The sequence below is a fragment of the Chlamydotis macqueenii genome, chromosome 10 (genome assembly GCF_036417535.1).
Source record: "Chlamydotis macqueenii isolate bChlMac1 chromosome 10, bChlMac1.mat, whole genome shotgun sequence".
Taxonomy (NCBI): Eukaryota; Metazoa; Chordata; class Aves; order Otidiformes; family Otididae; genus Chlamydotis; species Chlamydotis macqueenii.
The window spans coordinates 13,431,465-13,459,160 of NC_141565.1; the positions used below are offsets into that span (position 1 = coordinate 13,431,465).

A 27,696-nucleotide genomic window follows, 5' to 3' on the forward strand; every position below is an offset into this window, starting at 1 on the left:
CCTTGCTTCCCTCAAAACTGTTTATTGAAGGCCGCTCCGTGCTGGCAGGGAGCTCCTGAGGCTCCAGGCTCAGGAGCCACACTTGTTGCTGGACAACAAGGCCACTTGTCGCTGAACAAATGCTCTGTGTGTGTTGTGTTTGACCCCAACGGAGCACCTTGCCTCATGCAAGGCCAGGGCCATGTGCAGCTTCTTGCCCTTCCCTGTTGTGGGGCCTGCTGCTGCGCAGAACAACCTGCTCTGCTTGAGGCAGCGCTGAAGGGCTGCTCCAAGGGCTGCTCCTTTGGGCTACCAGCCCTCCCCCTGCAGGGTCGGCATCCCCACTCACTTCAGCACGGTCCCCAGCACTGCAGGGTCACGGCTGTCACACGGGGCTCCATCCCAGGGAGCGTGTGGCAGCGTGCCACATGCCACACCAGCGCCCAACCCATCTTGGCCTCCTGCTGCCCTCAGGCTCCCTGGGTGGGCCACAGCGCTCAGCACCCTGCTGAGCAGGTTCCTCTTTGGGACCAGAGCTGGAAAGCCTGGACACGGCTCCCTTGTGCCGTGGGGAGGAGGAACTTCTCCTGGGCAGGTGGGCCCTGATGTCCCCCCTCCTTTATTGCCCGGGGAGCCACAGGCTAGTCTGGGATGGGCCACCCTGAGACCACCGGCCTCAAGCACCCCAGATGAGGCTGTGCTGCCCCCAAAGGGGCCAAACCTGCCCACCTGCTCAAGACAGGACACAGCAGCACGCAGGCTGGGACAGGGGCTGTGGTGACGGGCAGAGCACGAGTGTAGGGTGCCATCCCCAGGCAGGGGGGGAGCGGGGCGTGCCACACACCTGCCCTGTTACTGGGGAGCCTAAATCGGAAGGGGCTCAAGGGGGATGGCAGGGGCCGTGCCACACAGCACCTCCAGACCCTGCCCGCAGAGCACGGAGTAGTAGCGCAGCTCGCCCCCGGCCTCTGCCACCTCCCAGCAGTCCAGCTCGGCCAGGTCAGGCACGTGGAAGAAGGTGGTGCTGAGTGCATCCAGCCCACCCCGGCCCCGGCGCCACAGCGTCAGGCGCTGGTCCACTGAGGCAGAGAGCAGCAGGTCCGGCCGCAGCACCCGGATCCCTGTCACGTGGGCGGCGTGGGCACAGGGCCTGGCCGCCCGCTCCAAGACATGCAGGCAGGTCCCCGCTGCGGCCTCGCCCTCGCCCAGGGCCACCTCCAGCAGGCAGACGTGGATGGAGCCGTCATCGCTGCCGCTGGCCACCAGGTACCGTCCCTCCGGCGTCTCACGGACGTGGAGGCTGTTCACGCCGCAGCTGTGGGCCATGACGGTGAGCAGCGGGGCGCCCAGGTCTGGGAAAACAGGCTCGGTCAGGAGAGCGATGCTCACCTTGGCCGGAGGGAGCAGAGGAGCCACCAGCGTGGTCTCCCTCGGGAGGCAGGGCCAAGCCACTGGCAGCTGCACCCACCCAGGGGCTGCATCTCTCCCTCCGCTCGGTGCAGGGCTTCTGCCGCATCCGCAATGGGGCTGGTGATGTCCCAGAAGGCGACGCTGCCATCGGTGGCTGCGCTGCACAGGAGGTGCCTCCTACAAGGGAGATGTTGGGGGAGCCTCTGGCCGCAGCCCTGCGACAGGCAGCCCCGAGGGTCCCTACCGAGATCCGGGGAATCGGCAGAACAGCCCCTGCGGACTGATTTCTCCCTTCGCCTGCTGAGCTGCCAGCTGCCATCGCTGCGAGGACGAATGCTTCTCCCCAGAGCCTCAGTGGTCGCAGCACAGCATTCAGGGCTCACCTCTCCCCTCCTGCCCGTGCGTGCAGGAACGCCTCCACCTTCAGCACACAGCGCTGGTGGTGAAACGACTCTGCCATCAGCACCAGCTTCCGGGTGGCCTCCAGCAACCCAAAGACCCTGCATTGGAGCAGAGAGCAGTTGGCTGCAGGAGCAGAGGCTCCTGGTGCCTCTGCCTCAGCTTCCCACCACACACCATCCTGCTCCAGGCTTGGAGCTGGCCGCATCCACGGCAGCAGCCTTCTCCGTGAGCCTGCTCTGCTCCTGTCACCAGCCCCAGCTCTGTTCTCCCCACCAAGCCCCACCACAGCTCCTCACCGGACTGATCCATCGCTGCATGCGGCAGCCAGGAACTTCCAGGGTGTTGGCAGCTGCTTGGTGCTGGTCCCTGGCACTACTGAGAGGGACATGTACCTGCAGCAAACATATGACGCTCACTGACACCTCCATGACACCTCTGGCCCCAGGGAGATGAGTGGTCCAGCAGAGCAGCATCAGCCCAGCACTGGATGCAGCTCTGAGCACTTGGAGGAGGCAGGAGGAAAGACTGAGCCTTTCCCTAACCCCAGAAAGCCCCTGAGGCCCCACAGCTGAGCACCGGACACCAGGGACACACACGTGAAGCTGCACTGGCTCATTCTGCCTCAGCTAAGCCTGCAGCCACACAGAGTGAGCATCCCAGCGGAGGCCAGTGCGGTTCCCAGCACCCTCCTGGCCTGCGGTCCCTGCTAACCCTGCCTCAGGTGTCCCCGAGCATCACCTTGTCTCCGGGTCCATCTTGACGAGCTTGTGCCTGTTCTTCTTCCGCTCCCAGTGCTCGTCCAGCCGGTGGGAAGCCACATGGACGACTTGGCAAGCCACGGCGCTCTCGGAGGCTGGGTCCCTGGCACAGAGCAGCCGGTAGCACTCAATCTGCGCCCGGCCACCCGCAGAGAAGAGCAGGGTAGACAAGCCTTCATCACCAAAGCCCTGGTCATCAGCCAGCGCCAGTGCCCTCACGCTGGAGATGTGGTCGCTGAGCCGGGCAAGGGGCACGGCTGCCCGGGAGTGCTCATGGAGCACCAGGATGGAGGCTGTGGTGTCCTCGCTGCCGGTGACGAAGACATTAAGGGTGGTGTGGCCAGGCACCTCCAGCAGCCCCAGGCGCCGCACACAGGTGATCTCCCGCCCGTGCAGGGATGCCAGGAGCACCTGCTGCTCGCTGGGCTCGGCCTCACAGTGGTACAGCATCACGTCCCCACATTTGATGAAGGCGAAGGCCTCGGACGAGGGACTGCTGCAGTAGCTCCAGGAGCGGTGCCCCCCGCCGCAGGGAACACAGTGGACATTCTCACCGGTCCTGGTGCTCCACACCACAAAGTTGTCGGCGTGAAAGCCCAGCACGAGCAGGTCCCCATCCGGGGAGAAGCGCAGCTCCTCAATCCACTGCAGCCCTTTGCAAGGCCTGTGCTTCTGCAGGACCTCCAGCTGCTGGCCCCGCAGGCGGAGCTGGCGGTAGCAGCCATCCCGGCCGGTGCTGTAAATGTAGCCCCTGTGACAGGTCACCGAGGTAACCCCAGTCTTCCCGTGGAGCCCAAAAAGCACGGACAGCGGGGTCTCAAGGGGCAGAGCCCTTTTGTGTGACAAGCAAGAGAGCTCTGACTCGCTGCCAGAGTCCTCACCAACTAGGTCAGCGCTGCCGTCGGTGATGCCGGTGTTTTCCGCAGCCTGCCCCGGGGAGCTGCTGCAACGGAAGAGGAGGAGGGAGCCGCGGCGGTCCCCGCAGACCAGGAGCCCTCCCTGGGGCAGGAAGGCCGCGCAGGTGTGCCAGCGCTGCTTGCAGGGCGGCAGCAGGTAGCGTCCCATGAGCCGCACCCGGGGCGCCTGCCCAGGCCGGTGGGCGACGTCCAGCCAGAGCATCTCCCCCTCGGGCCCGGAGGCCAGGAGGGCGGCGGTGCTGTCGGGGGGCAGCCTGGGGCGGAGGGCCCAGCCCAGCCCGCGCACGGCCCCCTCGAACAGCCTCAGCTCGGTGACGGCCCCGGGGCGGCCCAGGGCGAAGAGGAGCAGGCGCCCGTCGCCGCCGGCCAGGGCACAGAGCGTCTCGGCCCCGCCGGGCAGGGGGGCGGCCGCCAGCACCCCGCGGGGCCCGCTGGCGGGGGCGGGCAGCACCGGCACCCAGCGCCCCACCGCCGCCTCGTAGGCCGCCAGCCCGCCCGCCTCGCCCAGCGCCAGCACCCGCTGCGGCCCCGCCAGCAGCACGGCCCGCGGCCGCACCGGGGACCCGAGCGCCGCCGCCGCCGGAGCCGGAGCCGCCCGCCGCGGCCGCCAGATGCGGAGTCCGCCGTCGTCGCCGCCCGTGGCGAGGCAGCCGCCCGCGGGGCGCAGGGCCAGGGCGCGCAGGGCCCCGCGGTGCCCGCGCCGCGCCCGCCGCACGCCGCCGCCCCCGTCCCACTCCAGGCAGGCGCCGTCCTCCCCGGCGCTGACCGGCCGCGGCCCTCGCAGCGCTACGGCGGCCACCCGCGCCCCGTGCCCGTAGCAGACCAGCAGGCAGGAGCCCGCCCCGTCCCCCTCGCCGCCCCCGCCGCCCAGCTCGCCCACGGCCCAGAGCCGCACGCTGCGGTCCTCGGAGGCGGAGGCGAGCAGCCCCCGCGGCGCCGCGTAGCAGAGCGCCAGCACCGCACCCCGGTGCCCCAGCAGCCGCCGCCGCGGGGCCTCCGCCGCCGCCGCCCGCCAGACCACCACGGCCCCCGCCGCCGTGCCGGCCGCCATGGCCAGCCGCGCCCAGCCCGTCCCCGACAGCACGGCGCAGCGCAGCGCCCCGGCCCCGCCGCAGCTCGCCCGCCGCAGCCAGCGCCCGCCGCCCCGCCACTCGTACAGCGCCACGGTCCCGCCGCCCAGCGCCAGCGCCAGCCGCCCGCCCGCCGCCCACCGCGCCTCCCACACCCGCACCCCCAGCTCCCGCGCCGCCCCGCCGCCGCACGCCGCCAGCCGCCGCTCCCCGCAGCGCCGCACCGCCAGCACCGCCAGCCAGCGCCCGCCGAAGGCCGCCACCCGCACCGCCGCCCCGGAGCCGGGGCCCGGCTCGGCCCGCAGCCCCTGCACGCTGGCCTCACGCAGGACGCTCCGCCGCCCTGCCGCCGCCGCCGGCCCGCCGCCGCTCAGCCGGAACGCCGCCACCTCTGGGCCCGTGCCTGCGGGACACCGCGTCAGCCGCCGGGCTCGTCCCCGCCGCCCGCCCCGCCGCCGGCCCCGCGCTCACCCGCCAGCAGCACGTCCCCCGCGAACTCCAGCGCCGTCACCGGCGCCACCAGCCCCACCGACTCCATCTTGTCGGCGCCGCCGCCGTCGCTCCGCCCGCCGCTCATTGGCCGGGCCCCGCGCACCGCCCCGCTCCTCCCGCCGCTCATTGGCCGGGCCCCGCGCACCGCCCATTGGCCGGGCCCCGCCCACAGAGCACACGGAGGCACCGCCCATCTCGCCAAGCTTTATCGGCGCGCGACGCGGCCCCGCCGCGCACGTGGCCCGCGGCCCCGCCCAGCGCGGGGGGGAAAAAAAAAAAAACAAAAAAAACCAAAAACCCCCCAAAAAACCCCCCAAACCCGCGCAGGGGCGGCCGGGCCCTGGCAGGCCCTACAGCTCCAGGTGCACCCCGCTGTAGGCCTTATCCACCGTCCACTCTCCCGGGGCCCCGGCCCCCGCCTCGGCCCCCCCGTAGCGCTCCATCTCCTGCTGGAAGTGCAGCTGCCGCCGGCGGTTGGGGTCCACGTTGATCCAGTTGTTGGCGATCCACTTGGTGCCCTGGGTGACCAGGCAGCCCCCGTGCAGGGCGAAGTCGTCCAGCTCCCCCACCCAGCCTGCGGAGCGAAAAAAAAAAAAACAAACCCTGTGAGGAGGCGGTGGGGAGTGCTCCCGCACCGGCCCGGGAGCGCGCACGGGCGGGCACGGCCAATGCACACGGTGCCCGTTTGGATTTCAGCTCAGACACATCCCACGGGAGCTGGCCCCTCCGGGCACCCCTCCATCTTAGCGCGACCCCACCCTAGCACCTAGGTGGAGCTCCCCAAGCGCAAAACGCTCGTTGCCTCTGTGTCTCCTCTCAGCACAAGGGGCTCTTGCATTCCGCGAGTTTTTTCCCCACTCTTCCCAAAAGGGGAGGCTGGCACAGAAGGATGGGTGCTGTCGCTGTAAGCCCGTGGCAGTCAGAGGCTCACGGCCATGTTAGACATGGCATTTCAGCAGCTCTAAATGACCCCATCTTTACAGAGGTCCCATGTTTTTCCCGTGGCAGACTTGTATCAGCAGCCGCCTTCCATTTAGGAACAATTTGCTCATAAAAAAACAACAGGACTCTTCTTACAGGAGAGGGATGGTCTTGATAATATCATCCAACATCCCAAATGCTGGTGTTGTGACCTCCTCTGTGGATTTTCTAGAGATGGAAACATGGGCTGCTGCCAGGGGAGCTGGCCGGGATGCTATATTCCTTCCTCCCCCCACTGTTCAGAATCTGCCATCGAAACACTCTGGAGTCATGCTCACCAGCAGCCTGGAAGATTCATGTCAATCCCCCAGCCTGGCTGTCAGGGAAAACCGCGCTGTGTTTTGTGAGATAAAACAGCCCCGAGGACACAGATCATCAGGCTGCGGCCGAGCTATAAAGCAGGAGCTGGCCCCAAGCGTGGCAGAGCCTTGTGCAGGGTGGGCCATGCCTCGCTGTGCTGCAGAGCTGATGGCCGTGCCTTTGTCTACCTCCCCTCCCCACCGCTTTGGGCAACACCACATCAGTGAAACATTCTGAATTGCAGACCGAGTTCCAGCAGGAGTTTCAGCTCGCACAGCGGGACAGAAGACAGCTGGCGATGGCTAGTGCAGCCAAGGTCTTTGTTTGCTAGCTAGTCCCGTACCCCGAAGACATCAGGAGCCACTGACCTACTGCCTGTAAACAAAGGCCTTTCAGAGCCAGGAAGCTCCTACCCAGCTGGTGACAAGTAGACCCCACAGTTCCCACTAGCAGGCAGCTACAACCCTTTGGCTCTCTTCTGAGCTCCCAGCCGCCACAAGAAGATGATGGCTATCACCTCCTGCAGTCCTACCCCTCCCAAGAGCCGTGTCTCGAAAGGAGCCCGTACCTTCTCCATCTGACAGGTAGTTGTACCAGAAGACAGCAGTGCCTTGCTGAGGTTTCACTCGCAAATTGCCCTTGTCACAATTTTTCCGAGTATCTCGCAGGTCAACGTCGTTCTGGATCAAAGACTGGAAAGAAACCATGGAGAAGGTGTTGCAAATGGGGCTGGAATGAAGCGCACGCACTGGGCTGCCTCTGCTGCCAGCCGCCATCCTGCCCTTTGCCTGAACACCCCACAGGGACAGCTCAAGGCTGATGCTGGGCAGGACAGGGCTTTCACAACCCACCCGGAGCAGCTGGTTTCAGCCCTGCTGGAGGTCCGTGACCTGTTTTGAGCACCCGCCCATTCCTTAACACATTGCCTGACGGGAGCACAGCACATCTGCCAAGACTTAGTCTGAGGAAACCTGCCCAGATGGAAGCAAGCAGGACCTGCATTACGGCAGCAAGGCCACAGACCACCCCTCACACCTCTGAGCGGGGAGAGGCGCAGCTGTCAAAGTCTCGGCCTCAGAGGGACACAGCTACCCTGTGTTCTAGCTACGAAGGCTAACATCCACCAACCTCATGCAGCCACAGCAAATAAAAGACATTTAAAGAGGGACTCAAAATCCCCAGGGGAAACATGTAGGTGAGACCCATTTACCATCTCTTCGTACGTCCTGTTATCGGCTATAGGAAAGACTGTTTCGCCTCCCCCAGTCACATTGTTCAGGTAGAACAGCACCGTCACATACCTGCAAAGACAGGGTGGCTGTCAGAGGACACAACTGGAACAGGAGGAGACACACAGGGGCTGTCCGCACCATGCCCCTACACCGTACACACAGCAGTTCCTCCAAGACATCACAAGAGATGTGATTTACATCAGCAGCTTTTCTCCAAGGACAAGACAAGGACAACAAAGAAAATCCTCACTTGCAATGGGTGGGGATTTAGCCTCCGAGGGTGCATTTCTAGCCCCCGGTGGGGATGGCTGAGCCACCCTGCAGAATCTCACTGCTCTCCTCCTCGCACCAGCTTCATGGACGTGCAGGATTCACCCACCTCCCTCTGCAGACCCCTTCGCGCCAACAATCTCCAGAGCCGGTTTGTGAGCCCACAACCCGAGCACCGAGTCCCACACAAGGTGAGGTGAAACCCTTCTCTAACGCGTTCCAGATTGTGTCAAGGCAGACCTTACCGGCACGAGGTCTCAAAGGGAGCGCTTTCGTTGGCGATCAGCTTGGTGTGGCTGCAGGCAGTCTCGGGGAAGACGGGGCCACTGTCCATGTGGGCATGATAGTGGCCTCCTTGGTCGTACCGCACAACCTGGAGGGGCTCACTGTGCTCCACAATCTCAGGGGGCAAGCGAGTCAGGCGCATTACCCTGGAGAAGAGGAGAGCAGAGCAGGTGAGGGGAAAGCACTATCACCCTGGTCAGCTGCTACTCCCCAGCACCGAATAAATCCAGAGAAAGATAAACCCCTTCCCCAACAGACCGGAGAGACGGATGGGCTGCAGCAAGCATGCCAAGAGATAACTAGGTCCTTACAGATCTGTTGGACCATCAGCATCAGCTCAGAAAGTCCTCGTCAAGGTTAATAAAAAACCCCAAAACCGAAGGGTGCATCTCCAGCAGGACTGCTCTCAGGAAGAGTTTGCTTGCTCAGCAAGATCCCTTCTGTGTGTGTCCCTGGAGCCTTCATGTGCCATCTCATCGCTTCTCTGGACTCCTGCACACCACCTACAGACCTCAGGGACAGTTAGCAAAGCACAGGGCCCCTGCTGGCAGTGAAGGAGAGACTAGCTCTAGGAATATTCTTGTCACCTAACTCACCTTTCCCTGTTGCCTTTTCAGCAGCCTCCCCCCAGGGCAGAGGGGCATGGGAAGTGATCAAGGAGACCGGAGCCCTCCTGCTCTGGGATTTTTCCGCTGCTACATCTGAGATCATCCCCAAGGCAAGCAGGTACCTCTTGAGACCTGCCAAAGAACACTCAGAGCTCTGAGAATTCGGATCGGTGAAGCCCTCTGGGCAGGCGCGAGGGAAACGCGGCACCCAGGCAGGATGGCAAAGCCCTTCCAGGCACCGCGCGGTCCTAGGGAGGACTTAACAGCCTCCTTCAGCACTGTGTCTTCACGTCCTCATAGCAGTGGCCAACTGGAGAGCGTAAAAGCAGCATGCCAATGCCTGTGTGCGCTGGCTAGCTGGCGAGGAGAAGGTGGCAGCCACAGTCTGCTCTAATCAAGGCAATATGCAACCCCATTCTCCCGCTGGAATGTACTGAAGAAAAGGAGTGGCCAACAGCCGTTTTCAAGCCTCGGGACAGATTTTACCCACCCTTGTTCTGGGTGAGGAACAGCACCACAAGGAACAAGAGTCTCCAGCCAATTATCTGTAACTCACCACAGCTAAACAATTTGGCCTGAGTGCTGGGTTTCAACGCTTCCCAGTACCAAATCTGAGATGAAGGGAACAGTAAGAGGTTCTCCCTTCTGCTGTGAGCTGCCCTGCAATACCTGTACTCAGAGGATTAAACTAACTCAGCTTACTTGAGGTGAAGCCATACTTGTTAAAAAGTCAGCTCTGACCAGCTAAGACAGATTTCAGTGAAATGCATGAGTAACTAAAGCAAATGACAGTAACCACTGGCACCCAGACAGCATTGGAAACAGGCAGTTTCTCCTAGTAAGCTCATTTACTAATTAGAATGAATTATTTCATATAATGCCAAGTCTTCTTGGTTTTATAGGGCTGTTCCCAAAAGTGAATGGACATGCTGAAAGGTTTGATTTTTCTTTTTTCTTTTACACAGGACAATACAAATTCTTCTTCTAATGAACCCCCCCCCTTCCCCATTTTGTGTCTGTATTCATTACTTTTTATACTCCAAAGACTTTCACGCAATTAGGAAGTGTGAATATTAGCAAGTCTGCCACTGCCTCTCGCATCCCCGTGCCTACGGAAGCCCAACCACCTGGCTGCCTGGCCCTTACCTCTGCCGTATGGCTCGCATGACCTGGTGTGCCCCCTCGCCCTGGTACAGCCAGGTGTGCTGGCTGTTGCGCACCAAGTCACTCATCTTCACTTTCTGGCTTCCCATGTACTTGTGGAAATCGCGGATATTCAGTTGTTTGAACTCCTCCAAACTCAGCACACCTAGGGGAAAAGAGGAAAAGCTGGCTGACCCTGGTGTAGGTAACAGGTCTTGGCATCCTGTAGTCGGAGAAACCACCAGCTGAGGGCACTGCAGAAACTGCCTTCCTCAAGCAAACCCCATCCAGGGTCCACCACCACACCCACCACAGGCTGCACCCGGTACTTGCAGCATCGCAGACCCCAGCAACACTCTCACCTTTAGCTGAGCAGAGGGCAGACAGCAACCTGCAAAAGCGAGCAGCTAGATGCTGTGCAGGTCAGAACTGGGACAGGAAAAGTACAATTTTGAACTTTCAAAAGCTCCTAAAACACACAAACCAATCCAACAGAGAAACAGCCACTACAGTTCTAACGTGGGCAATCCCACAGCTAAAAAGCCGGTGCCACCTGGTGCCTTGGGGCTTGTTACCTAGGTGTTTAAACAGACATATTTAAGAGCAGAGTGGGACACCTCAGACCACATTTTCTACAAGACCTTGCATGGTAATTGAAAAAAGCCAAACCCTAAACAAGTGGTACATTCTTCTGCATTTGTGTAATTGCAAAACATGAGTGAGAAATACAACAGAGTATGATCTTGCGTAAGTAGAAATAACAGAAAAGTGAGAGGTAAAAAGTGGTTTCTACTAAAACAGGTACTTCTTGTTTGCACTCAGCTGGACTCACCAAGGGATGGACTTTTGCCTTTGTCACCTTTGGAAAAATCCTCACATTTGTGGTTTCTCCTTTCTGGAGAAGGAGGAAGCCCTGTACTGGGGACCAGGTCCCTGGGATCAGAGTGTGCAGAGCGCTGCACTGGGCTGCCCGGCAGCCAGCACGCATCGCGGGCTGCCAGCGGAGCTCGCTCAGGCAGCAAACCCAGTGCTGCTGTGGTGCCAGCTCTGCTCCCTGGGCACACAGCACCCTCCGGCAGGAGGAAGGACCAGGGTCAGCTAGGCGCCAGTGGTCATGACCAAATTATCCACACCACTGTTACTTCTGGTGTCTCCCTGTCCCCACTTGCCCTTGCTCCACAGGGTCTTTGATGACGCAGTGCCACATCCAGGTTGTGACCTGGTCTCTCGGTGTCACGTACCAATCTAACAACAGAGGGAAGCAGCACTCAAAGCAAGGTCCTGCCAAAAGCACTTTAACAGGACCTTTCATTTGTTAATGTCCGGAACAGTGGAAAAGCCACTGATGCCTCAGTCATATTCCTGCCCCTGCCAAGAATGCCACCAGCCCGGAGGAGCGGGGCATGGGGTGCCCTCCGGATATTTAAGCATTTAAGCATTCACATGGGTACTGCTTCAACTAGAAAGCAGCTCCTCCTGGGCAGCTCTCAACGCCAGGTCACTGGATGAGAGCGTGCAGAGCCTGTGCGTTCACTTAATTTGATTAGGAAATGGAGAGTTGCTTAATTGAGGCCACTCTAATTAGAGCAGCAGAGGTCAGAGTGCACGTCCGGACCAGCGGGAGCCCTTGGGAGACCAGGGGCAGGAGAGGCAGAAGTGGCCTCAGGGAATACAGAGAGTTTGCAGCAGCAGAGAGGGGGATCAGCAACAAAGGCTGACCAACAAGACTGCCCTCACCTCCACTTATTCTGCCCTCCTCGGCCAGTGATACAGCGCTCCCAGCCTGCTGCAGAAATCTCCCTGAAAACAGGGAGGTAGTGGAGGATGCATCTTAAAATCTGCAGCCCAGGTAACAAGAGTAACAAGAGCTATGTAGTCAGAGCCAGAGCAGTTTCTCAGACCACGGGAGCAGAAGTGCACCCTGAAGGTTCTGTTACAGCTGGGCACAGACCAAGGCAGGTCTGACAGGGGAGAGGGAGTGCAGAATTGTGTTCTGGTCTTGTTTCTGCAAGATCCAAGACGAGGTGGTGGAACTAGACTGCTGCTAGACTGGTGATGAAGGGCCAGGAGTGCTGCGATGAGAGGTTTACACTGATTTTGCTTTTCCACGAAGGTCTCTAAAGCAGTGTTATCTTCCTTTGAAGAACACAGCTAGAGAAACAGGCCTGGGCAGGGACGCGGCTCTTGCTCTGCCCCGCGTGGCTGTGGGAGGCATCCAGCATGCTGGGGGTGAAGGGATTCTCATGGAGCTGCTCTTACCATTCCCATCAGGATCAGCCTTGACTGCAGTGTACATCTCCCGGATGTTTTCGGGGGTCATCCATCTGCCGTTCCCAAGCCGGGTGTGGGTCAACACCTGAAATTCATAAATAGATCAGCGCTGGGCACTGGTTTCTTTTACTAACGAAACCCTACAGATTCCCTGCTTGAGGCCTGGTGAGCTGTCCTCTGCAGAGCATTGGCCAGCGAGGCGTCAGCACATCTCTGCAAAAAGATTGCAGTAAGAATCATCTGGCAGCCACACACAGTGTGCGGCTGATGAGTGCTGTTATTTACAGTTCAGGTAATGGTAAACGACTGCTGGGACTCAACTAACCAGTCATGAGATGGAGGGGGAACAGCTCTTTCTCTTCAAGGGAAAGTAAAGCTACTGTCGATAAAAGTGAATGCTTTTACTTGTCCAAGATATGGGCTTGAAGCGAAATGCTTCCTTTCCACGTGGACAGTGAGATTCAGTATCCTGGAGAGCTCTCGGCATGCTCTGAGCTCCAGAGAAAGGAGCTTTGCCTTGGGTTGTCACTGGCACAGTTCCCCCTACTTCACACCACGTGCTGCCCACAGGACAGTACGCACCCCTAGCCCCACCTGGGCATGCCAGCGCCTGCCCCGATGCACCCTGACATACAGGGCAAGGGTGCTGAAGAGCTGTGGACAAGGTGCTCGTTATCCTCCTCCGGGGTCATTAATAGGGGTGGCTTTGCTGATGTCTGGTCAATTGAGCAGTCAGCTCTGCCAGCGGCTGCACAACAAACTCACTTCCCTGGGACACCCAGCAAGAGGAAACCCACCGCACACGGAGCACTTTACCCAGCATGTCCTGCCAAGGACCGTTGCTACCTCCCAACAGCATGGCAACTGCTGCACATTTCCCCAGAAATTTGCACACTGGAGGCCAGCACAAGTCTTGAGACATAAAATTAAGCAAATACTGATCAGTATATACTGGGGTCCGGCCCTACGCAAGCACATGAGTAATCAAGAGACCATCTGAGGAAGGGACCTGCCAGAGGGCCCCCCAGCAAACCTCCCCTGGTCTGTCCCAGACTCTACCTCTTTGAGCTGCAGTTGCCCATCCTGATTGTGGTCTAGCAGATTGAAAATGTCCATCTGGCTGATTTCTATCATTTCCATGGCTTCCTCATAGTCATCCGTTGGTAGGATCTGGCTCTTCTGCAGCCCCTTCAGCTGTGCCAGATGGATGATGAGCTTGCACTCCTCCTCTGTCAGGAAGTCAGGAATTTCTGCAGCAAAAGTGCGAGCAGCAACAGAGACTGAGGAACTGTTACAGTGGGACACCATACCAATGGCAGGCCACTCAGAAGGAAAAAAAAAAAAAAAAGGAGGAGGGGGGTGCAATTTAGAAACTGCCTGAGTTTGGGACATTGGGACATTCAAACACATCCAGCGTTCTATCAGAAGAGCACTCAAAGAGCATACACTGAACACCTGAGCTGCTGGAGGTGGGTATTTTTACAGCAGCAGTTCCTAAATGTTTGGATCCAGGGGTCAAGCCCTTAAACTCTCTCAAAGATACAACAATGGACAAAGGAGTGAACAAACACGTGCATATCACTGCATATTATCACTTCAAAGGTGACATGTGGATCACAGTCTGGGAACTGCTGCTCCACAGGAAGGCAAGCCAAAACCTTTGTGGTGGGCAGTGGTGATGGCCAGGGTTTCAGGCTTGCTTGCTCTCACGTGGAGAGGACAGCACTTTGCACAAAACCTGGGGAACCTGGCACAGTCCTCTCCTATGAAACTCAAACAGCAAGGAAACTTGAAACTTATTCCCCTCATTCCCTTGGTCCTCCACTAAAAATGGTCTTCAAATTTGTTATTACAGGGGAAGACACCGCACCCTATACCCATACCCATGTAGCGTCCTGGTATCACCAGCTTTCCTTTGCTGCATGGCACCAGGAGCCATCATGCAATACCAAGATCCCAAGCAAATTTAAGTGCAGAGAAATCCTCCAAAGGCTATGAGGCTACGAGACTTCTAGCTGCATGGTGCACTGGGCACGCACTTGCAAAGCGCTGGCGAGGTCCCATTCCACAGCACAGTTACACTGCGGCCCAGCAGCTTGAGAAGGTTCTTCTGGCCGATGTCTGTCACTGCCACGGGAATCTTGTTACCAGCTGCTGAGACTTTTGAAGAGGGAAAGAAAAACCACCAAAGCAGGACAGATTTAAGTGCTCCTAGGCCCAAGGTCCTGCTCTCCAAATCACAGCCCCCTAGAGCTCCTGCAGGTATGTGCCCAGGACACATTATATCTCCACTATAGCAGCAACCCTCAAAGGGAAGGAAAAAAAAAGTTAATTACTTCCATGACCTTAAATCAACCCTATCAGCTCAAACTGTCAATAAGCAGTTGGCTTCTTGCTAAGTACAGACCAGAACTAGCTCTGGAGACACATGAGATGTTCCTGGGAAGCCCCAGAAACACAATGCAGCTGGCTGTATCCCTAACACCCTCCGAGGAAACAATTTCCGCCACAAGCAGCACAGGGTCCTTGTGCCAGAGGATGCTTCAGAGCCAGAGCTTCCGCTGGCTGGTTTGAACCTCGTGGCACGGCACCAGGTCTGAATGAACCGTGTGCGCTGGCAAGCAACTCCCCCAGTATTTCCAGTTCCCCAAACTGGACTACAATAATGACGGCTTCTGGAATCTTAATTACGTGCTGGAGGAAGGACAATCTCACTCTTCAGCGGTGGCGACGGGATTTCGTAATGAAGTAAAGATTCTGTTAACCGGAAAGTGTGCTGTGTCACGCAGGTTGCAAGGTGAGGGGGTTTCCAGCTAAGCGCTGCCAATCCCATCTGCAAACAACCTGGCTCTACTGCTGCAAATTAGTTCCTCTCTGCCCTCAGCACTCTGAAACGGTTAACTTCTGGCTGTGAGACCATCCTATCTCTCTGCCTGCTCAACAATAGATCCAGCTAAACAAATGCCTCCTAATTGACTTTGAGCAACACTTGATTGCTTTTACAAAAAACAAAAGAGGGGAAAACGTTGGGGTTTATGAAATAATGACTAATCCTGGAGCAAGAGAAAGGGGATGGGTTGGAGCACTGGTGTCAAACAGAGATTCAATCTCAGCTGAAAGCGCCCCAAGACACATGGGCCAAGTCATTCATCCCTCCCCAACTGTCCTCATTTCCACACCTGCTGATCTAAGCCAAACCCCTGCTAAAATCCAAACAATCGGGGCCGCTGGCAAATGAAAATTGGAGCATTGTCTTCCCCATGAGGGCTCTGAAAGGGCCGCACTTAATGAGGATGGATTGACAGAGAGGTGGCTCATAGGCTATAAAAGGCGTCCCACTGTCGGGAGCAGCTCAGTCCGGGGTGCGCTGCCCATTCGCCTGCTCCCAGCTTGCTCCGAGCATGGTCACGGCCCACCGCAGGCAGCCCTCGAGGTTGGGTGGCCCATGGCTGCTGGGTCTCCTGGCGCGTCTGCTGCTCTGGGGCTCTCCAGGAGCCTGGGCGAGCTACCTGAGGAGATCTTCCAGCTGCACGCCCATTCCACACCACATGGCCTTGTGCTACAATATTGGATACTCCGAGATGAGGATTCCCAACCTGCTGGAGCACGAGACCATGCCAGAAGTGATCCAGCAGTCTTCCAGCTGGCTGCCCTTGCTGGCCAGGGAGTGCCACCCAGATGCCAGGATTTTCCTCTGCTCCCTCTTTGCACCAATCTGCTTGGACAGGTAAGATGTTTTTACAAGTTATTTCAGCTGTAGCAAGTAACACTCCCCAACAGCGCAACAGCATTTGCCTGCTGGGAGAAAACGCGTGCAATATGATCAGCGCAGTCCCCATGAAGTGGTGCTGCCCCTCTCAGCGAGGGGCAATTGGATTACCCAGCAGGGACCTTCCCTCTGGAAGTGAAATTTGAGCATTTAATCTCACAGGAGCAGAAATATTACATCCCCTCCTCTGGATCTTTCTGCTCTCCCACCCCAGGCACTGCTGCCCTCTCCCCTGGCTGCTCCCCTTGCACACCGCAGTCGCTGCTGGTGCCCACTGGCTTCACCTCCCACCTTCCCTGCAGCCCCCTTCCCAGCTCCTGCCCCAACCATGCAGGGGCTTCCTCAGCCCAACAGCGCCAGCAGCAGAGAGAAATTCCCAGTTTTGCAGTAGAGCTGTCAAAGTACAGAGCTGCTAAGGAAATCGGGTATCTAACTGGGCACCTGTAAAGGTAGGCAGCCTTTGCACAGCTAGAGAAGATCTCTGGTGGAGGCAAGGGCTTCTGGCAGCAGCCTGTATTGAACAGCCTCATCCCTCTGTCCTCAGAAATTTGTTGTTTGCTTCCTGGGCATGAATGTTCAAAACACATCAAAGACCCTTAAATAGTTCTGTTAGCGCTACAGCGTGCAATGTAACCCTGTGCGGCAGCAGTGCCGTGCCAGGGCTCGACCTGCAGCCTGCTGCCGGGAGTCCAGAGGTGCTGCAATCCCCGTCCCCTCCCCAGGCTCATCTACCCCTGCCGCAGCCTGTGCGAAGCCGTCAAGAGAAGCTGCGCACCCGTCATGGCTTGTTACGGCTACCCCTGGCCCGAAATCCTGAACTGCAACAAGTTTCCTGCAGATCATGAACTGTGCATCGCAGCAGTCTCCACGGATGAAAATTCCTTGAGCAGGAGAAGTAAGGGTTTTTTTTTTTTTGTCCTCATGTTTTCCCCTTTGTAACACTGAAAGCTCAAAAGGATGGACCTATGCCTTGTTTCTATTCCTAATAGTTCTCGTTTTAAGCTACATTTTCAAAAAATAATTTACAAATTCTAGTTTTGTTCTCTCTGGGAACTTCACTGTGTCTAGAAAATTAGCGTAAAGTTGACTGCAGCTTGTTCCCCTCTTTACTGTATTCATTAGCTCCCCGGGTGCCATCAGACCACGCAGGGCTTGGAGCAGGGGCAAGGAATCGCTGTAAAAGCCTAACGCTCAGGCACAGCATGAGAGCTCGTGGTGTGCAGGCTCCGGGCGACGAGATGTGCTTCCAGCGGAGCTAAGGAGCTGCAGCCCTGATCTTTCAGTTGTGCCCAGGGTTTAAATAAACATGCGAAAAGAAATGTTTTGCAAGCCTTCTCTTTAAACATTAGGAAATGCCACAAAGAGGCATAAGCCTCTGCAGACATGAGTTACACAAGAGGAAAATCTTTAAGACTGAAAGACTAAATTAAACACCCAGATACTGACGAACACTTGGGGAGACTGAAGAGCAGTTAAGGGGAGAACAGCCGCCTCATTTCAGCATCACTGGATGGAGTCTGGCCATACCAATGGCTCTACTGTTCCATCCAAACTAGGAGATCTTCATTCGGCATTTTCACTGCTGCTTTAACGTGAAGCAACACATGCAAGCCTAAACAAAGCATGACAAGCAGCATCTGCTCCAGCCACAGAAAGGAGAGCTTAACTTTCCCCACGCTGGCAGCCTGAGCTGTCTCTCCAGGGACTGGGCAGCTCGGGAGGAAGCACCACTCAGAAAGAGCAAGCCACCACTCGCAGATCTGCTTTTTCCAGTGAAGCCTGACAAGGGTGTTATAACCAAATTTCTGTTACAGCAGTACCCCGAGCCAGCTGCAAGGACTGCGAGCTTGAGGAGGCCAGCACTGTCAGGGAGATCCTGGAAAACCTCTGCGCCAATGATTTTGGTGAGTCCCCTCACTCTTCCGCTCAGTCGCTGCTGTTCCCTCCAGCAGCCAAGTAGTGCCATGCACAGAAAATGGCTTTGCCGTAACAAACTGACTTGGAGGAACTGAAGCTTTTACAGCAGATCACAGAGATTTTCAGGTCCCAACTTACCTGTTAGGTAGCAGGAGGACCCAGCTCCAGGCAGCACCGAAGGTGAGAACCTGCTTTATTTCTGTGGGCTCTCATTTGGTTTTGGTCTGTGGCTGCTAAATACAAGCACTGCTCTGGTTTTCCCTCAGAGACCAACATTTCAATGTCCGTAAAAACCTTTAGCAAATTTCACATTAGTGATTTCAAACTTCAATATTGTTGTTCTAGTAATGCAACAACCCCTCTCCTAGCCCAAGCAGGTGGCAGCACTGGCTCTGCTCAATCAGCTGGCAGGAAGTTTTCAAGATACTGTCCTGAATTCAGGCACACAACCTTCATTGGGAAAAAAAAAAAAAAAAAAGCTAAAAATCCTGGGCACCTCCTGAAATCCCAGCTCAGAGAAAAGTCGAGTAATTTGCATGAGACCAGGACTTTGATGCATCCATTTGCTTGTGCCCTGCTTCCTACAGGGTTTCTGCCCATGCAGCGCTACTGATACGCCTTTGCCACTCTCACAAAAAAAAAGCAGAGTGAGAAGAATGGTGTTCAGTACTGGAAACTAACCTCAAATTAGAACTTTTACAAGTTCACTGCAATCACGTGGGCTCGGATGGATGTGTCACCGCACCACCAAAACAGCAAGAAAGCCTTGTGTTGGCTGTGTGTTTAAGTAGGTAAGAGCTATGAAAAGTAAACAGAACTAACAGCTCTTTTTCCAACCCCCGCAGCAGTGAAAATCCGAATCTTGAGGAAGAACATGACCACCACCATCTCAGACTTCGACCTGGATGCCGCCAGGGTGGAGGTCCTGAAGCACGGCCCACTCCTCAGAACCGAAATCCCCGTCAGGCTCCAGCAGTGGCTGGACATAGATGCTACCTGCGTCCACAACATCATGAGAGGCACTCACGCAGGGGTCTTTGTCGTAAGCGGTGAAGTACAGAGTGACAAAGTGGTGGTGAACAAGGCCTACGCCTGGCAGAAGAAGAACAGGAACCTGCACCAGGCGGTGCGGAGGTGGAAACATCACCGCTGCCCTGAACAGGCTGGCCGGAAGGTCTGAAAATTTCAATTCCAACAATAAGAAACTGCTCCCTTCCCTATGGCTAGAAAACTCCTTTCCCTGGCAGTTGGTGTTTTGGTGATGTGCAGTCAATACTTTTAGGTGATTCAAAGCAGTCATAGTCCACAGCTAGGACCTCACTACAGATCCCTGTTTTACTGAGACAGAGCTTAAGGATGCAGATTTGACATAGTCCTCTTGCAAGGCTCTGCAGATCCAGGACTTGCGATGGACAGCTTCGTGTCAGATCCAGTGTCACAACAAAACTGAGCTGAACTCTGCAGGTGAACACAAACTAGAAATCACCTTTAACAACAGTTCCTTCTAGTTCTCATCTTCAAAGCTGATAGACAATTCAGCTTCATTATTTGACCCCGAGACATTGATGCTGTCCAAGTCCCTGCTTGCTTTTGGTCCAGAGAGATTACATTAAAGTCTCCCTGACTGCAAAGAGATGATTTTTTTTTTTTTATGTAATGGAGCAAACACTTTACTTTTGAACCATCCAAGGCAAATTAAGAGGGAGAGGAACACAACCAGGCAATGCCTGGCTCCTTAAAAAATAAATGCTAAACTCTGCTTTTGAGCAGTCACTCAGGCTGTCCCTTCAGCTTGCTGCACTGAGAGCTGGAGCATCCGCACAGGTAAAAGGAAACAGCCGCTCTTGGGCAGGAAAGGTACAGAGCAAAGACAGCTGAGGATTTCCATGTAACAGTGAAAACCATTTTTTAACATCAGAAACTAAGTTTGGATCAGAATATTCTGGTAACTAGGGGAACTACTGAAGATACAAAAGCCTTGAGAAAGAGCAGAGCAGGAGTGGGACGTCAGCTGTTTAAATCTCTGCTTTGGTGTGCAACAGCAGCTCTGCGTGGGACTTGGGGGTGAGCCCTGACCACAGCGAAGCAGGAGATACTTGCGGTTCTGATATGGACAGGGAAGTAACGTTAGACATCTGTCTGGCCTTTCCCCTGCAGGCAAGGAAGACAGAAAGGTGCAAAACCCAATCTCACCAAGTTCTCTACAGCTCACTTTCTCACCAAGTACGTAGGGACCATAATTCCCTCCGGGGTAAACACAGCTATAGCTCTGTTCTCCAGACCACAGAGCAGAAAACAGCGAATCCCCAAATGAGAAAACAAGCTGGATTTCTACTGCCTAACAAATCACTGTCCGTGGAAAGTTTTCTACACTGGATTAAACTTGGGACTGAAATAAGGAAATAAGGGGAAAAATGGCTTTTGGGAGAAACGCATTCTGCCTTGTTCACCACGCCTGCCGTCTCAGTTGTGGAGAGCCACCCGGTTTGATGGAGACACATTGCCTCCCTGTGCTTGTAAAGCACAGCAACAACCTGAGATCTCCTCTTCAGATTTAATGTGGGCTGAGATGAGTGCTCAGACACTCGCACTGAAATTCAGCTGCGCCCTGACATTTGTGCAGCGATTACTTCTGTTCCCTGAGGCTCTGAAGAAAAACAGAGCGAGATTTCCTATTTTTACTCCTTCCCACCGCCTTGTCCTGCAAGCTGCCGCCAAATCCGCAGAATCTGCTGCCAGGTGGTCCCTGCAATGGCAATATCTTCTGAACAGACTGCGTTTGGAAAACATAAAAGCTCCAAAGGTTGAAAAGGCTTTGTCTGATATTTGTTTTCCATTAATAGGATTATTTGATTACTAGTGTTTCCTAACTAAAAAATGCACAGATGGTCTGACTTACAAGCTTTATAAATGACGTCTTGTAGCCACAGGGGGAAAAAAATAGGGCAGGGACTTTTTCATAGCTCCACGAAATACGCTTGGGTTCAACGCAGATGTCTTACCCACATTTAAGAAACAAACCGCAAATTCCCCTACGGTACCCAGTGCCATGCTCCAAGACATAGAGCTCACATTAAATCATTAACGAGCCATCCGCTGCTGTAGTCCCACTACAGCCTGCTCTGCTGAAAGCAAAGATCACAGACCAGCCACTCATTTCCTTAAATTGGCTCTCGCATGCCACAACACTTTGTGTTAAGTAAAATCCCCAGAAATTCAGGAGTCCTTCTTTGCTAGCGACTTCTGGGTTTGTCTAACACAACCGAGTTAAATACACACTTCTACTAATTTAAACAACAAAGATGCAATAAATTAGGGTCTTTTTTTAAACCAGTTGATTTAGATTGGTACTGTTTGCATAGATAGAGAAGCCTCTGGAAGTCTTTTAAAGTCAGAGCTGGCTCCCGGCAGGTTCATCCGGGAGATAAGAGCTGTCTTGCGACTTGCAGTTTCTAAATAAGGGACTCTTATCGGAGGACAAAGGAGAGGAGACTTGCACGGCATCTCAAATGTTGAATGTCCGTGATACCATCCTCGGGGAGCAAAGCTTCCCCCAGAGCTGAAGAAGGTGCTGCAGCGACAAGTTAAAAGTTGTGGGATTAGTGCTGCTGAGACCAACCTGCCTTTTATCAACTTCAGTACCTTCTGTGCAGGCCAGGACCAGCTCTTTTATTTAAGCAGCACTGGTACGGCAGAAAAGGTGGAAATAGGAGTTTTCCTCAGTGAAAACCAGAGCGATTGCCCCGGTTCTGGTAACGACGTCAGTTTTGTGATCGCTGTGGGGTATCAGTTCCAGGTTGGTCTGTCTGTTACTGAATGTCAGACAGAAATTCACTTAGAAATTTGCAAACCATGAGTACCACACATGTAGAAATGACATAAGAACTTTGTGTATTTCTTACAGATACTTATTGCATTAAAGGAGTTTAATAAGAAACCTATCTGACTTATGGCCAAGCTTGCAGTGTGTATAATCTATTTGAAATCAGACAAAGAACCCTCTTATATTATTCAGAAAGCATCTAAAAGACCCTCAGTGCTATCTTTTCAAAGACAACAGGTTTTCTCTGACTTTGCAGTAGTACGGGTTTTGTAATCATCTTTCCCAAAACATGAATTTGTATATTTTCAGTAGATTTCCGAAACACAGAGTTCAATTAATGAGACTTTACCGCTCACAGCAAAAATCACAGAGAGGTAAAGAAGGCTTTAAAACATCTAAAAGATGGATGCCATGTGGTAGTGTATCAGAGCAGCCAGAAACAAAGATAAATCTAGAGCAGGACGCAAAATGGTGGAAGATATTAAGTCTATTCATTCTGTTATTAATTTCCTCAGCACTGAAGCACCAACACTGAATTGCTTTATCATCATTTATTACCAAAAGTTTGGGGATCTCCTGTCCCTTCCTAATACTTAGCGGCTTCTTTGAGGTCGTCTTTGGTGATCTTCTGTCTATTGACGGTATTTTAAAGGGAATCTGAAAAACCTGGAAAGATTAATCTTCCAAATTCTTCTAAGTGGGCCATCCAGAAGGAGTAACCTCTGTGAACGCTGTATCAAAAATACCTTGAACAAGACCACATCGATTTCAACGCAGCCCCGAGGAAAAGCGGCGCAGGGAGGAGAAGCGAACACGCGAGAAGTCATTCTCCTCCGAGTGGGTGTGGGACAGCGGGGGGTGCGAGACAGAACCCCCCGCCGTTAGCGCAGCGGTGGAAACCTGCCGGCCCTGCCTGCCGGGACCCACGGGCACCGCTCCGCCAGCCCCGGGGGAGGTGCCGAGCCGCCTTCCCGCTACCGGCGCTCGTCTCCGCCGCTGCCCTACCGGCGGGGAGGAGGCCAGGGGTGGGGGGTCAGCGGGGCCGGTACTCACCGAAGAGGAGCGGCTTGAGGCTGAGGGTGCGGACGGCGTGGACCCGGCCGGGCACCAGCTCCACTCGCTGCGTGTGGCCTACCTGCGGGGAGAGCTGCGGTGAGCGGCGGCACGGCCCCGGCCCCGGCCCCAGCACCCCCGGCGCGGCCTTGCCTTGATGCCTTCGAGGCGCGGGAGGGCGCGGGCGGGCGGCGGCGGCGGCGGCGGGGGAGCAGCGGCGGCGGGCTGCCCGCCGGGCTCGCCGGCGCTGAGGTGCACGAAGAGCAGCAGCCCCAGCACGTTGAGGACGTAGAGGTGGGCGAAGACCATGAGGACGAGGAAGTAGGGCCGCGAGCAGACGGGCCGCGGGCGGCCCCCCGGCGGGCCGGGCAGCGGGGGACCCTCGGCCCGCGCCGCCGCCGCCGCCGCCGCCATGGCGCCGTGGGCCCGCCAGGCCTCGCGCGTCACCCTGGCAACCGCCTGGCGTGCTGCGTCACCGCGTTGGGGGCGGGGCCAGCGCGGGCAGGAAGGGGGAGGAGTCAGGATAGTGGGCGTGGCTCTGGCGGGAAGGAGCACGCCCCCCTCCCATTCCCCCCCCACCCCAAGAAGAGCCAGGACACCTCCGAAGTTAGAAAGTCACAATTTATTTCAAATAAACCGAGGGCACGCCTCTAGCAACCGTCTCCCGGGCGGTTTCCGCCGCCCCCGCCCCTCTCCAGCACCTGCCAAGAAAAGCAAGGAGCGACAGCACCTCTGTGAGCCCCCCAGCCCCCCGCCAACGCTACCCCCACAGCCTCCACCGGACCGGGGCGGGGAAAGGAATTCCCAGAACAAGTGCCTCATTTAAAAATAAAGTTCTATTTTTTTTTTTTTTTTTCACCCGCTTAAAAAGTCTAAAATTTAGAGTGCAAGACTATAGTACAGAAACCTCCTGCTGCCCCGTCCCTGCGTGGGCACAGCGTGTTCGCCAGAGCGCAGGGCAGCAGTCATGCAGTTTACGTCATCAGTAGAAAATTTTTTGTTACAGTCTGGGAAGCCTGAGGACTATTAGAGATGAGGCAGCCAACGCACGAACACAAGCGAAGCCGAAATAAAAGTGTATCGGATGGAAGGATGGAGAGGTGTCAGGCTGGCGCAGGAACTGGAGACGAGTGCAAAAAGAAAAAGAGAGCAAACATTCCACATCTGTAGCAGTAATGCACCAAAGGGAAACTTGTACCTCAGAATTAATAGTTCCTGAGCCACTTCCTATTCACCTACATTCATGTAACCTTGCTGACCTGAACAGGGCTGTGCACCTATTAGAGGGGAAAAACTGGCCTTGTCTTTGGGCGCTGGGAACTCCTGTTTCCGTCCTGTCACCTGCCTTTCAAGGAGCGTCGCTCACTTTACGCAAAGAGCCCGTAGTCCCTGTGCTCTGCAGGCTTCGTCTGAGAGTCTACAACCTTCTGTATGACGGCAACGCAGAAGTCACCCTGCCAGGGCTGCAAAAGCAAGCCAGTCCTGCTGTTTTCCCAGAGTACAGAAACAGGATCTGCACCTGCATACCAGGACTTTCACCGCCTTCAGAAAGGGTGTTTTGTTTTCTTTTAAAATAAACAGGACTGCTGGCAAAGCTCTCGCTCCAGAAAAACTGACAGAATTAGGGGGCGCACTGTGCAATATGTATCACTGTTCCTCAGCCGAGCGCCTCAGCCCCTTCAGTGCGTTCGGCCACAGCTGTACAGCCTAGCTTGGCTACAAACAGGGATTCATAGCAAAGCATTTTGTGGGGGCATGGGAGAGGGAGGGAGAAGGAGACAAAAACCCCATTCTCATCTAGCTCAAAGCTGGACAGTTACGCAACAGAAGTGAGAGCTCTTCGGGATTAGGAAACTCCACATACCTGTTTTGCAAAGAGATGAGGTGTTACGCTAGTTACATTTAGACACCAAGAACACCAGCTTTTATCCTAATTAGTACTTTGCACATCACATTTTTAAAGAACAGTTTGAACACTGATTCTACGCACTGCAAACCGCTGGGTGTCACCAAGCCTTCCCCCACGCTATCCCTTCCCCTGGGCCCAGTGTGCCCAGACTTTGACAATCATTTGGGAAGGGAAGAGGAAGAAGACTGACCTCTAGAATGTATCATGAGGAGGGCACAAAGAGTGCTGGGAGCGGAGGAGGGAACGAAGCCAGGAGGGAGCGGCAGGAGCAAGGACTTATCTACCTCCACGGCTCTAGCCTAGAGGGGAGCCAGAACAGAATAGAGCAGGAATACAAGGACACAGTTATGGAGATCTCTTGCGCAGCAAGCAGCACTGCTCCCCAAAACCACAGACTCCCACCCTGCCCCGCTCCCTGCCTCCAGCCACCTCTCTGCACCCCTGCTCTACCCTCAGCCGTGCCTGTTGTAACCCCCAGGCCACTGCCCGCAGCTCCCCGGCAGTACATTCCCCCGTTCCCTGAGGATACACCCCACAGCAGGGAAGGGAGGGAGGAAGGAAAAGGCCGCTCAGTTTGAAATTTTCTGCTGTGTACAAGCACGGCCACAGGATCAGCTCCTGTGACAGCTACTCCTCTTTTAAACCGATGCATCTCTCTTGTTAAAATTCATCTGCACAATTATTCGTGCTGAAATACCTGGATCACATATCTCAGGTACATAAAAAAGGCTCCAACAGCAGTGTTAGCTTATTCTGACAAGCAAGAATTTAGCACTTTTCCCCCCTCCAGTTTAATCTTTATCAAGTGACATTATATAAGAGCAGTACAGGGATGCCACAAAGGCAACACTTCCACATAAAGCACAGAAGAGAATCCCAGAGTTCCCCACAAAGGTGCAGATTTCCTCAGATCACAGACTCCAGCTCCACCTTACTGGCTGGAAAAAACATGTTCCTGGTGCAGGTGACATATGTGCCTGTGAAATCTTAACATGTGGCCTGCTTCCTGTAGCAAGCAGGCAACCACCAGTGCTTAAGTAACCTTTTTCATGTTAACCCCTACTCAGATGAACTAGGTTTTCACATTTTTATTTTAGTGTATATTTTACATTAGAAAAAAGAATGTTAATAAAAAAGCTCCACATGCTCCTAACAATGAATTTTCTGCTAAGTCCCCACCAGTATCAATACTAATATACAAATAAATTAATTTTGCTAGTTAATTTTCTGCCTGGCTTGCTGCAGGCTCTGCACAAGCAGTGCACCTGCATTCAAGTGCCCATCCACATTGCCAACACATGCCAGGGAGCGTGTTGTATGTAATCTTTCCTCCTCATAATGAAGTGGTGTTTAGTCTCACCTTGATCAATGGGATCAAATTTTCTCAGCCATGTTACCCAGCAGGCACAAATAATCTTTACCAGGCTGCATGGCACTGTTATAACATGGATTGTTTCACTCTGCAAAAGCCTCAAGCCTTGATTAACAACTGTATGCTACTATTCCCTCATCACTCACTTTGGCAATACAACATCCTCCCCACAAAAACAAGTAAAGCAAAAAACTACATGGAAGACCTAAAATTCATCAAAAGCGGATTCTGACCTGACTCAAGGCATATCCCCCAGCGTTAACTTGGTCTCTCCCCTACAATTCCTCTGTTTGCTTTTGTTTGTGTAGCAGGATTTTGCACAGCTGATTTACAAGAAAAGAGATGTCACATGTAATCATACTAAATCACAGCCACTGCTGGTACTGTTGGGTCAAACACAGCGGCAGCCACTCTTACCACTAGCCACTCTCCTCGTGCAATGCCAATGCGACAACGCCCGGTTTAAAGGAGCATCGGGAAATCTAGCTGAGATATTCTGTAACCTCCTTCAGTGCCTAGGAGGATTTTTGGGTCAGAGGAAGGGAGCAGGAGGGGGGAAAAGCCCATTAAATTTACAAGCAGATTAAGGAAAAACACTCCACTGCCAATTTATTTTTAAAAAGGGTCGTGTGTTATTCTAAGGTTTGTCTGCATAATTGTACAACCGTTGAAAATTACATAAATGTAATGATCTAATACTATTAACAGCCATTCAGAGAAAAACTCCCTCCCCTTCTGAAACCATCACAGGCAGAAGGGAAATGTCCCAGGAAATATGCCAATCTGAACTCTGGCCTCTAGCCTGGCAGAAAGAGAAACAGAAAGATAAGAGAACAAACTGGACTAAGATGTGGTGTTTGCATGTGTCTGACTTGCAAGGGGAGGGGTGGCTTTGTCCTTGGCCGTGTTCTCCCAGAGGCAGTGCCTGCTTATCCCGGTGAAGCTGCCATCACTTCACTTGCTGCTCTCACCCCTGCACTTTGTCACTTCCTCCTGTCTTATGTGTCATGGAAGTCTTTCAGCAGGGTCCTCCGTCTCTGCTCTGCTATGTGCATCTGATTCTCTAAGTCCTGGTAAAACAGAAGGTAGAAACCGTTAGCATGAACTACTCAGAGAAGAGCGCATTTTCCTTAGAGACTCAGCTCCAGCCTGAAAAGCTCCAGTCTTTACACGCACTGTGGATCACAAGGTCGCAGATCCTTTTCCTTTTAACGTGGGCTCCCTCTGCAGTCACCTGGCTCCTGATCTGTCTAAAAGCTAAGCACTGAAAGAATCTGCTCCTCACCAGAGGGCTACGTGCAGCTTTCTCCAGAGCTTTGTTGGTCCTGTTTCAGTTTGCAGGACTCACTGTGGCCTCTCTCCTCTCCTGTAAGGCAGTGAGCATTTCACTTCTGCAACATCCTGCCTAAAGGTGAGTTTCTGGATCTAGTTTCTCAGAACCCTCACTTGACTGCTCCTGCAGAAATGTTAAGCCCAACAAACAAAATCTGTCCAGCAGGCTCAAGCAAGAATACTTACCCCTCTGTCATAGCTGTCTGCTCGCTCCACCTTCCATGAGAGATTTTCAATTTCAGCTTCCAGCTGTGCCTGCTGGTACTCAAACTGCAAAGGGCAAAATCAGAGAGAGCAACAATAACAGTTTAGTGGAGCAGTTTCATACCACACTCTACACTTGACGAGCAGACAAGCGTGTTCTGTTGACAGCTGTGCTAGCAGAGCAGGTTTGCGCCTGCTC

At 54.9% G+C, this 27,696-nt stretch overlaps 4 protein-coding genes and 1 long non-coding RNA gene across 15 annotated transcripts in view; 1 reads left to right on the forward strand and 4 right to left on the reverse strand.

Moving 5' to 3' along the window:
* Nucleotides 1-6: 6 nt before the first annotated feature.
* WDR6 (WD repeat domain 6) lies at nt 7-5,113 on the reverse strand. The gene is made up of 6 exons (XM_086755970.1): nt 5,008-5,113; nt 2,530-4,939; nt 2,088-2,183; nt 1,773-1,889; nt 1,448-1,566; nt 7-1,331 (listed from the first exon to the last, which is right to left on the reverse strand). The coding sequence occupies exons 1-6, from the start codon at nt 5,111-5,113 to the stop codon at nt 844-846; spliced, it is 3,336 nt and encodes a 1,111-aa protein (XP_086612096.1). The 3' UTR covers nt 7-843.
* Nucleotides 5,114-5,218: 105 nt separating this feature from the next.
* P4HTM (prolyl 4-hydroxylase, transmembrane) lies at nt 5,219-23,121 on the reverse strand. Of its 7 annotated transcripts, none has more exons than XM_086755347.1 (11): nt 22,834-23,121; nt 22,681-22,762; nt 14,158-14,278; nt 13,178-13,406; nt 12,107-12,203; nt 11,585-11,647; nt 9,851-10,013; nt 8,057-8,242; nt 7,520-7,610; nt 6,878-7,001; nt 5,219-5,602 (listed from the first exon to the last, which is right to left on the reverse strand). In XM_086755347.1, exons 1-11 carry the CDS (start codon nt 23,092-23,094, stop codon nt 5,379-5,381), a joined length of 1,641 nt encoding a protein of 546 aa, XP_086611473.1. In that variant the 5' UTR covers nt 23,095-23,121; the 3' UTR covers nt 5,219-5,378. The 7 variants fall into 7 exon arrangements, with proteins under 7 accessions (XP_086611473.1, XP_086611472.1, XP_086611476.1 ...); XM_086755346.1 differs by having other exon boundaries at nt 9,851-10,037; XM_086755350.1 differs by lacking the exon at nt 14,158-14,278 and having other exon boundaries at nt 13,178-13,368.
* Nucleotides 14,431-21,271, forward strand: LOC104473448 (secreted frizzled-related protein 5). Its single transcript, XM_010118950.2, has 4 exons — nt 14,431-15,845; nt 16,610-16,782; nt 17,705-17,791; nt 18,650-21,271. Exons 1-4 carry the CDS (start codon nt 15,520-15,522, stop codon nt 18,982-18,984), a joined length of 921 nt encoding a protein of 306 aa, XP_010117252.2. The 5' UTR covers nt 14,431-15,519; the 3' UTR covers nt 18,985-21,271.
* On the reverse strand, nt 22,164-22,674 carry LOC147599559 (uncharacterized). The gene is made up of 2 exons (XR_015259539.1): nt 22,374-22,674; nt 22,164-22,284 (listed from the first exon to the last, which is right to left on the reverse strand). It is a non-coding gene; the product is annotated as an uncharacterized LOC147599559 (long non-coding RNA).
* Nucleotides 23,122-25,662: 2,541 nt separating the features above from the next.
* ARIH2 (ariadne RBR E3 ubiquitin protein ligase 2) overlaps nt 25,663-27,696 on the reverse strand; it is a 32,262-nt gene continuing 30,228 nt past the window's right edge. For all 5 annotated transcript variants that reach the window (XM_086755354.1, XM_086755353.1, XM_086755357.1 and 2 more), the window contains 2 exons: nt 27,480-27,563; nt 25,663-27,031 (listed from right to left, as the gene is read on the reverse strand). In XM_086755354.1, coding sequence (XP_086611480.1) covers nt 26,960-27,031; nt 27,480-27,563 — 156 coding nt within the window. In that variant the 3' untranslated portion in view covers nt 25,663-26,959. The remainder of the gene's footprint in view (nt 27,032-27,479; nt 27,564-27,696) is intronic.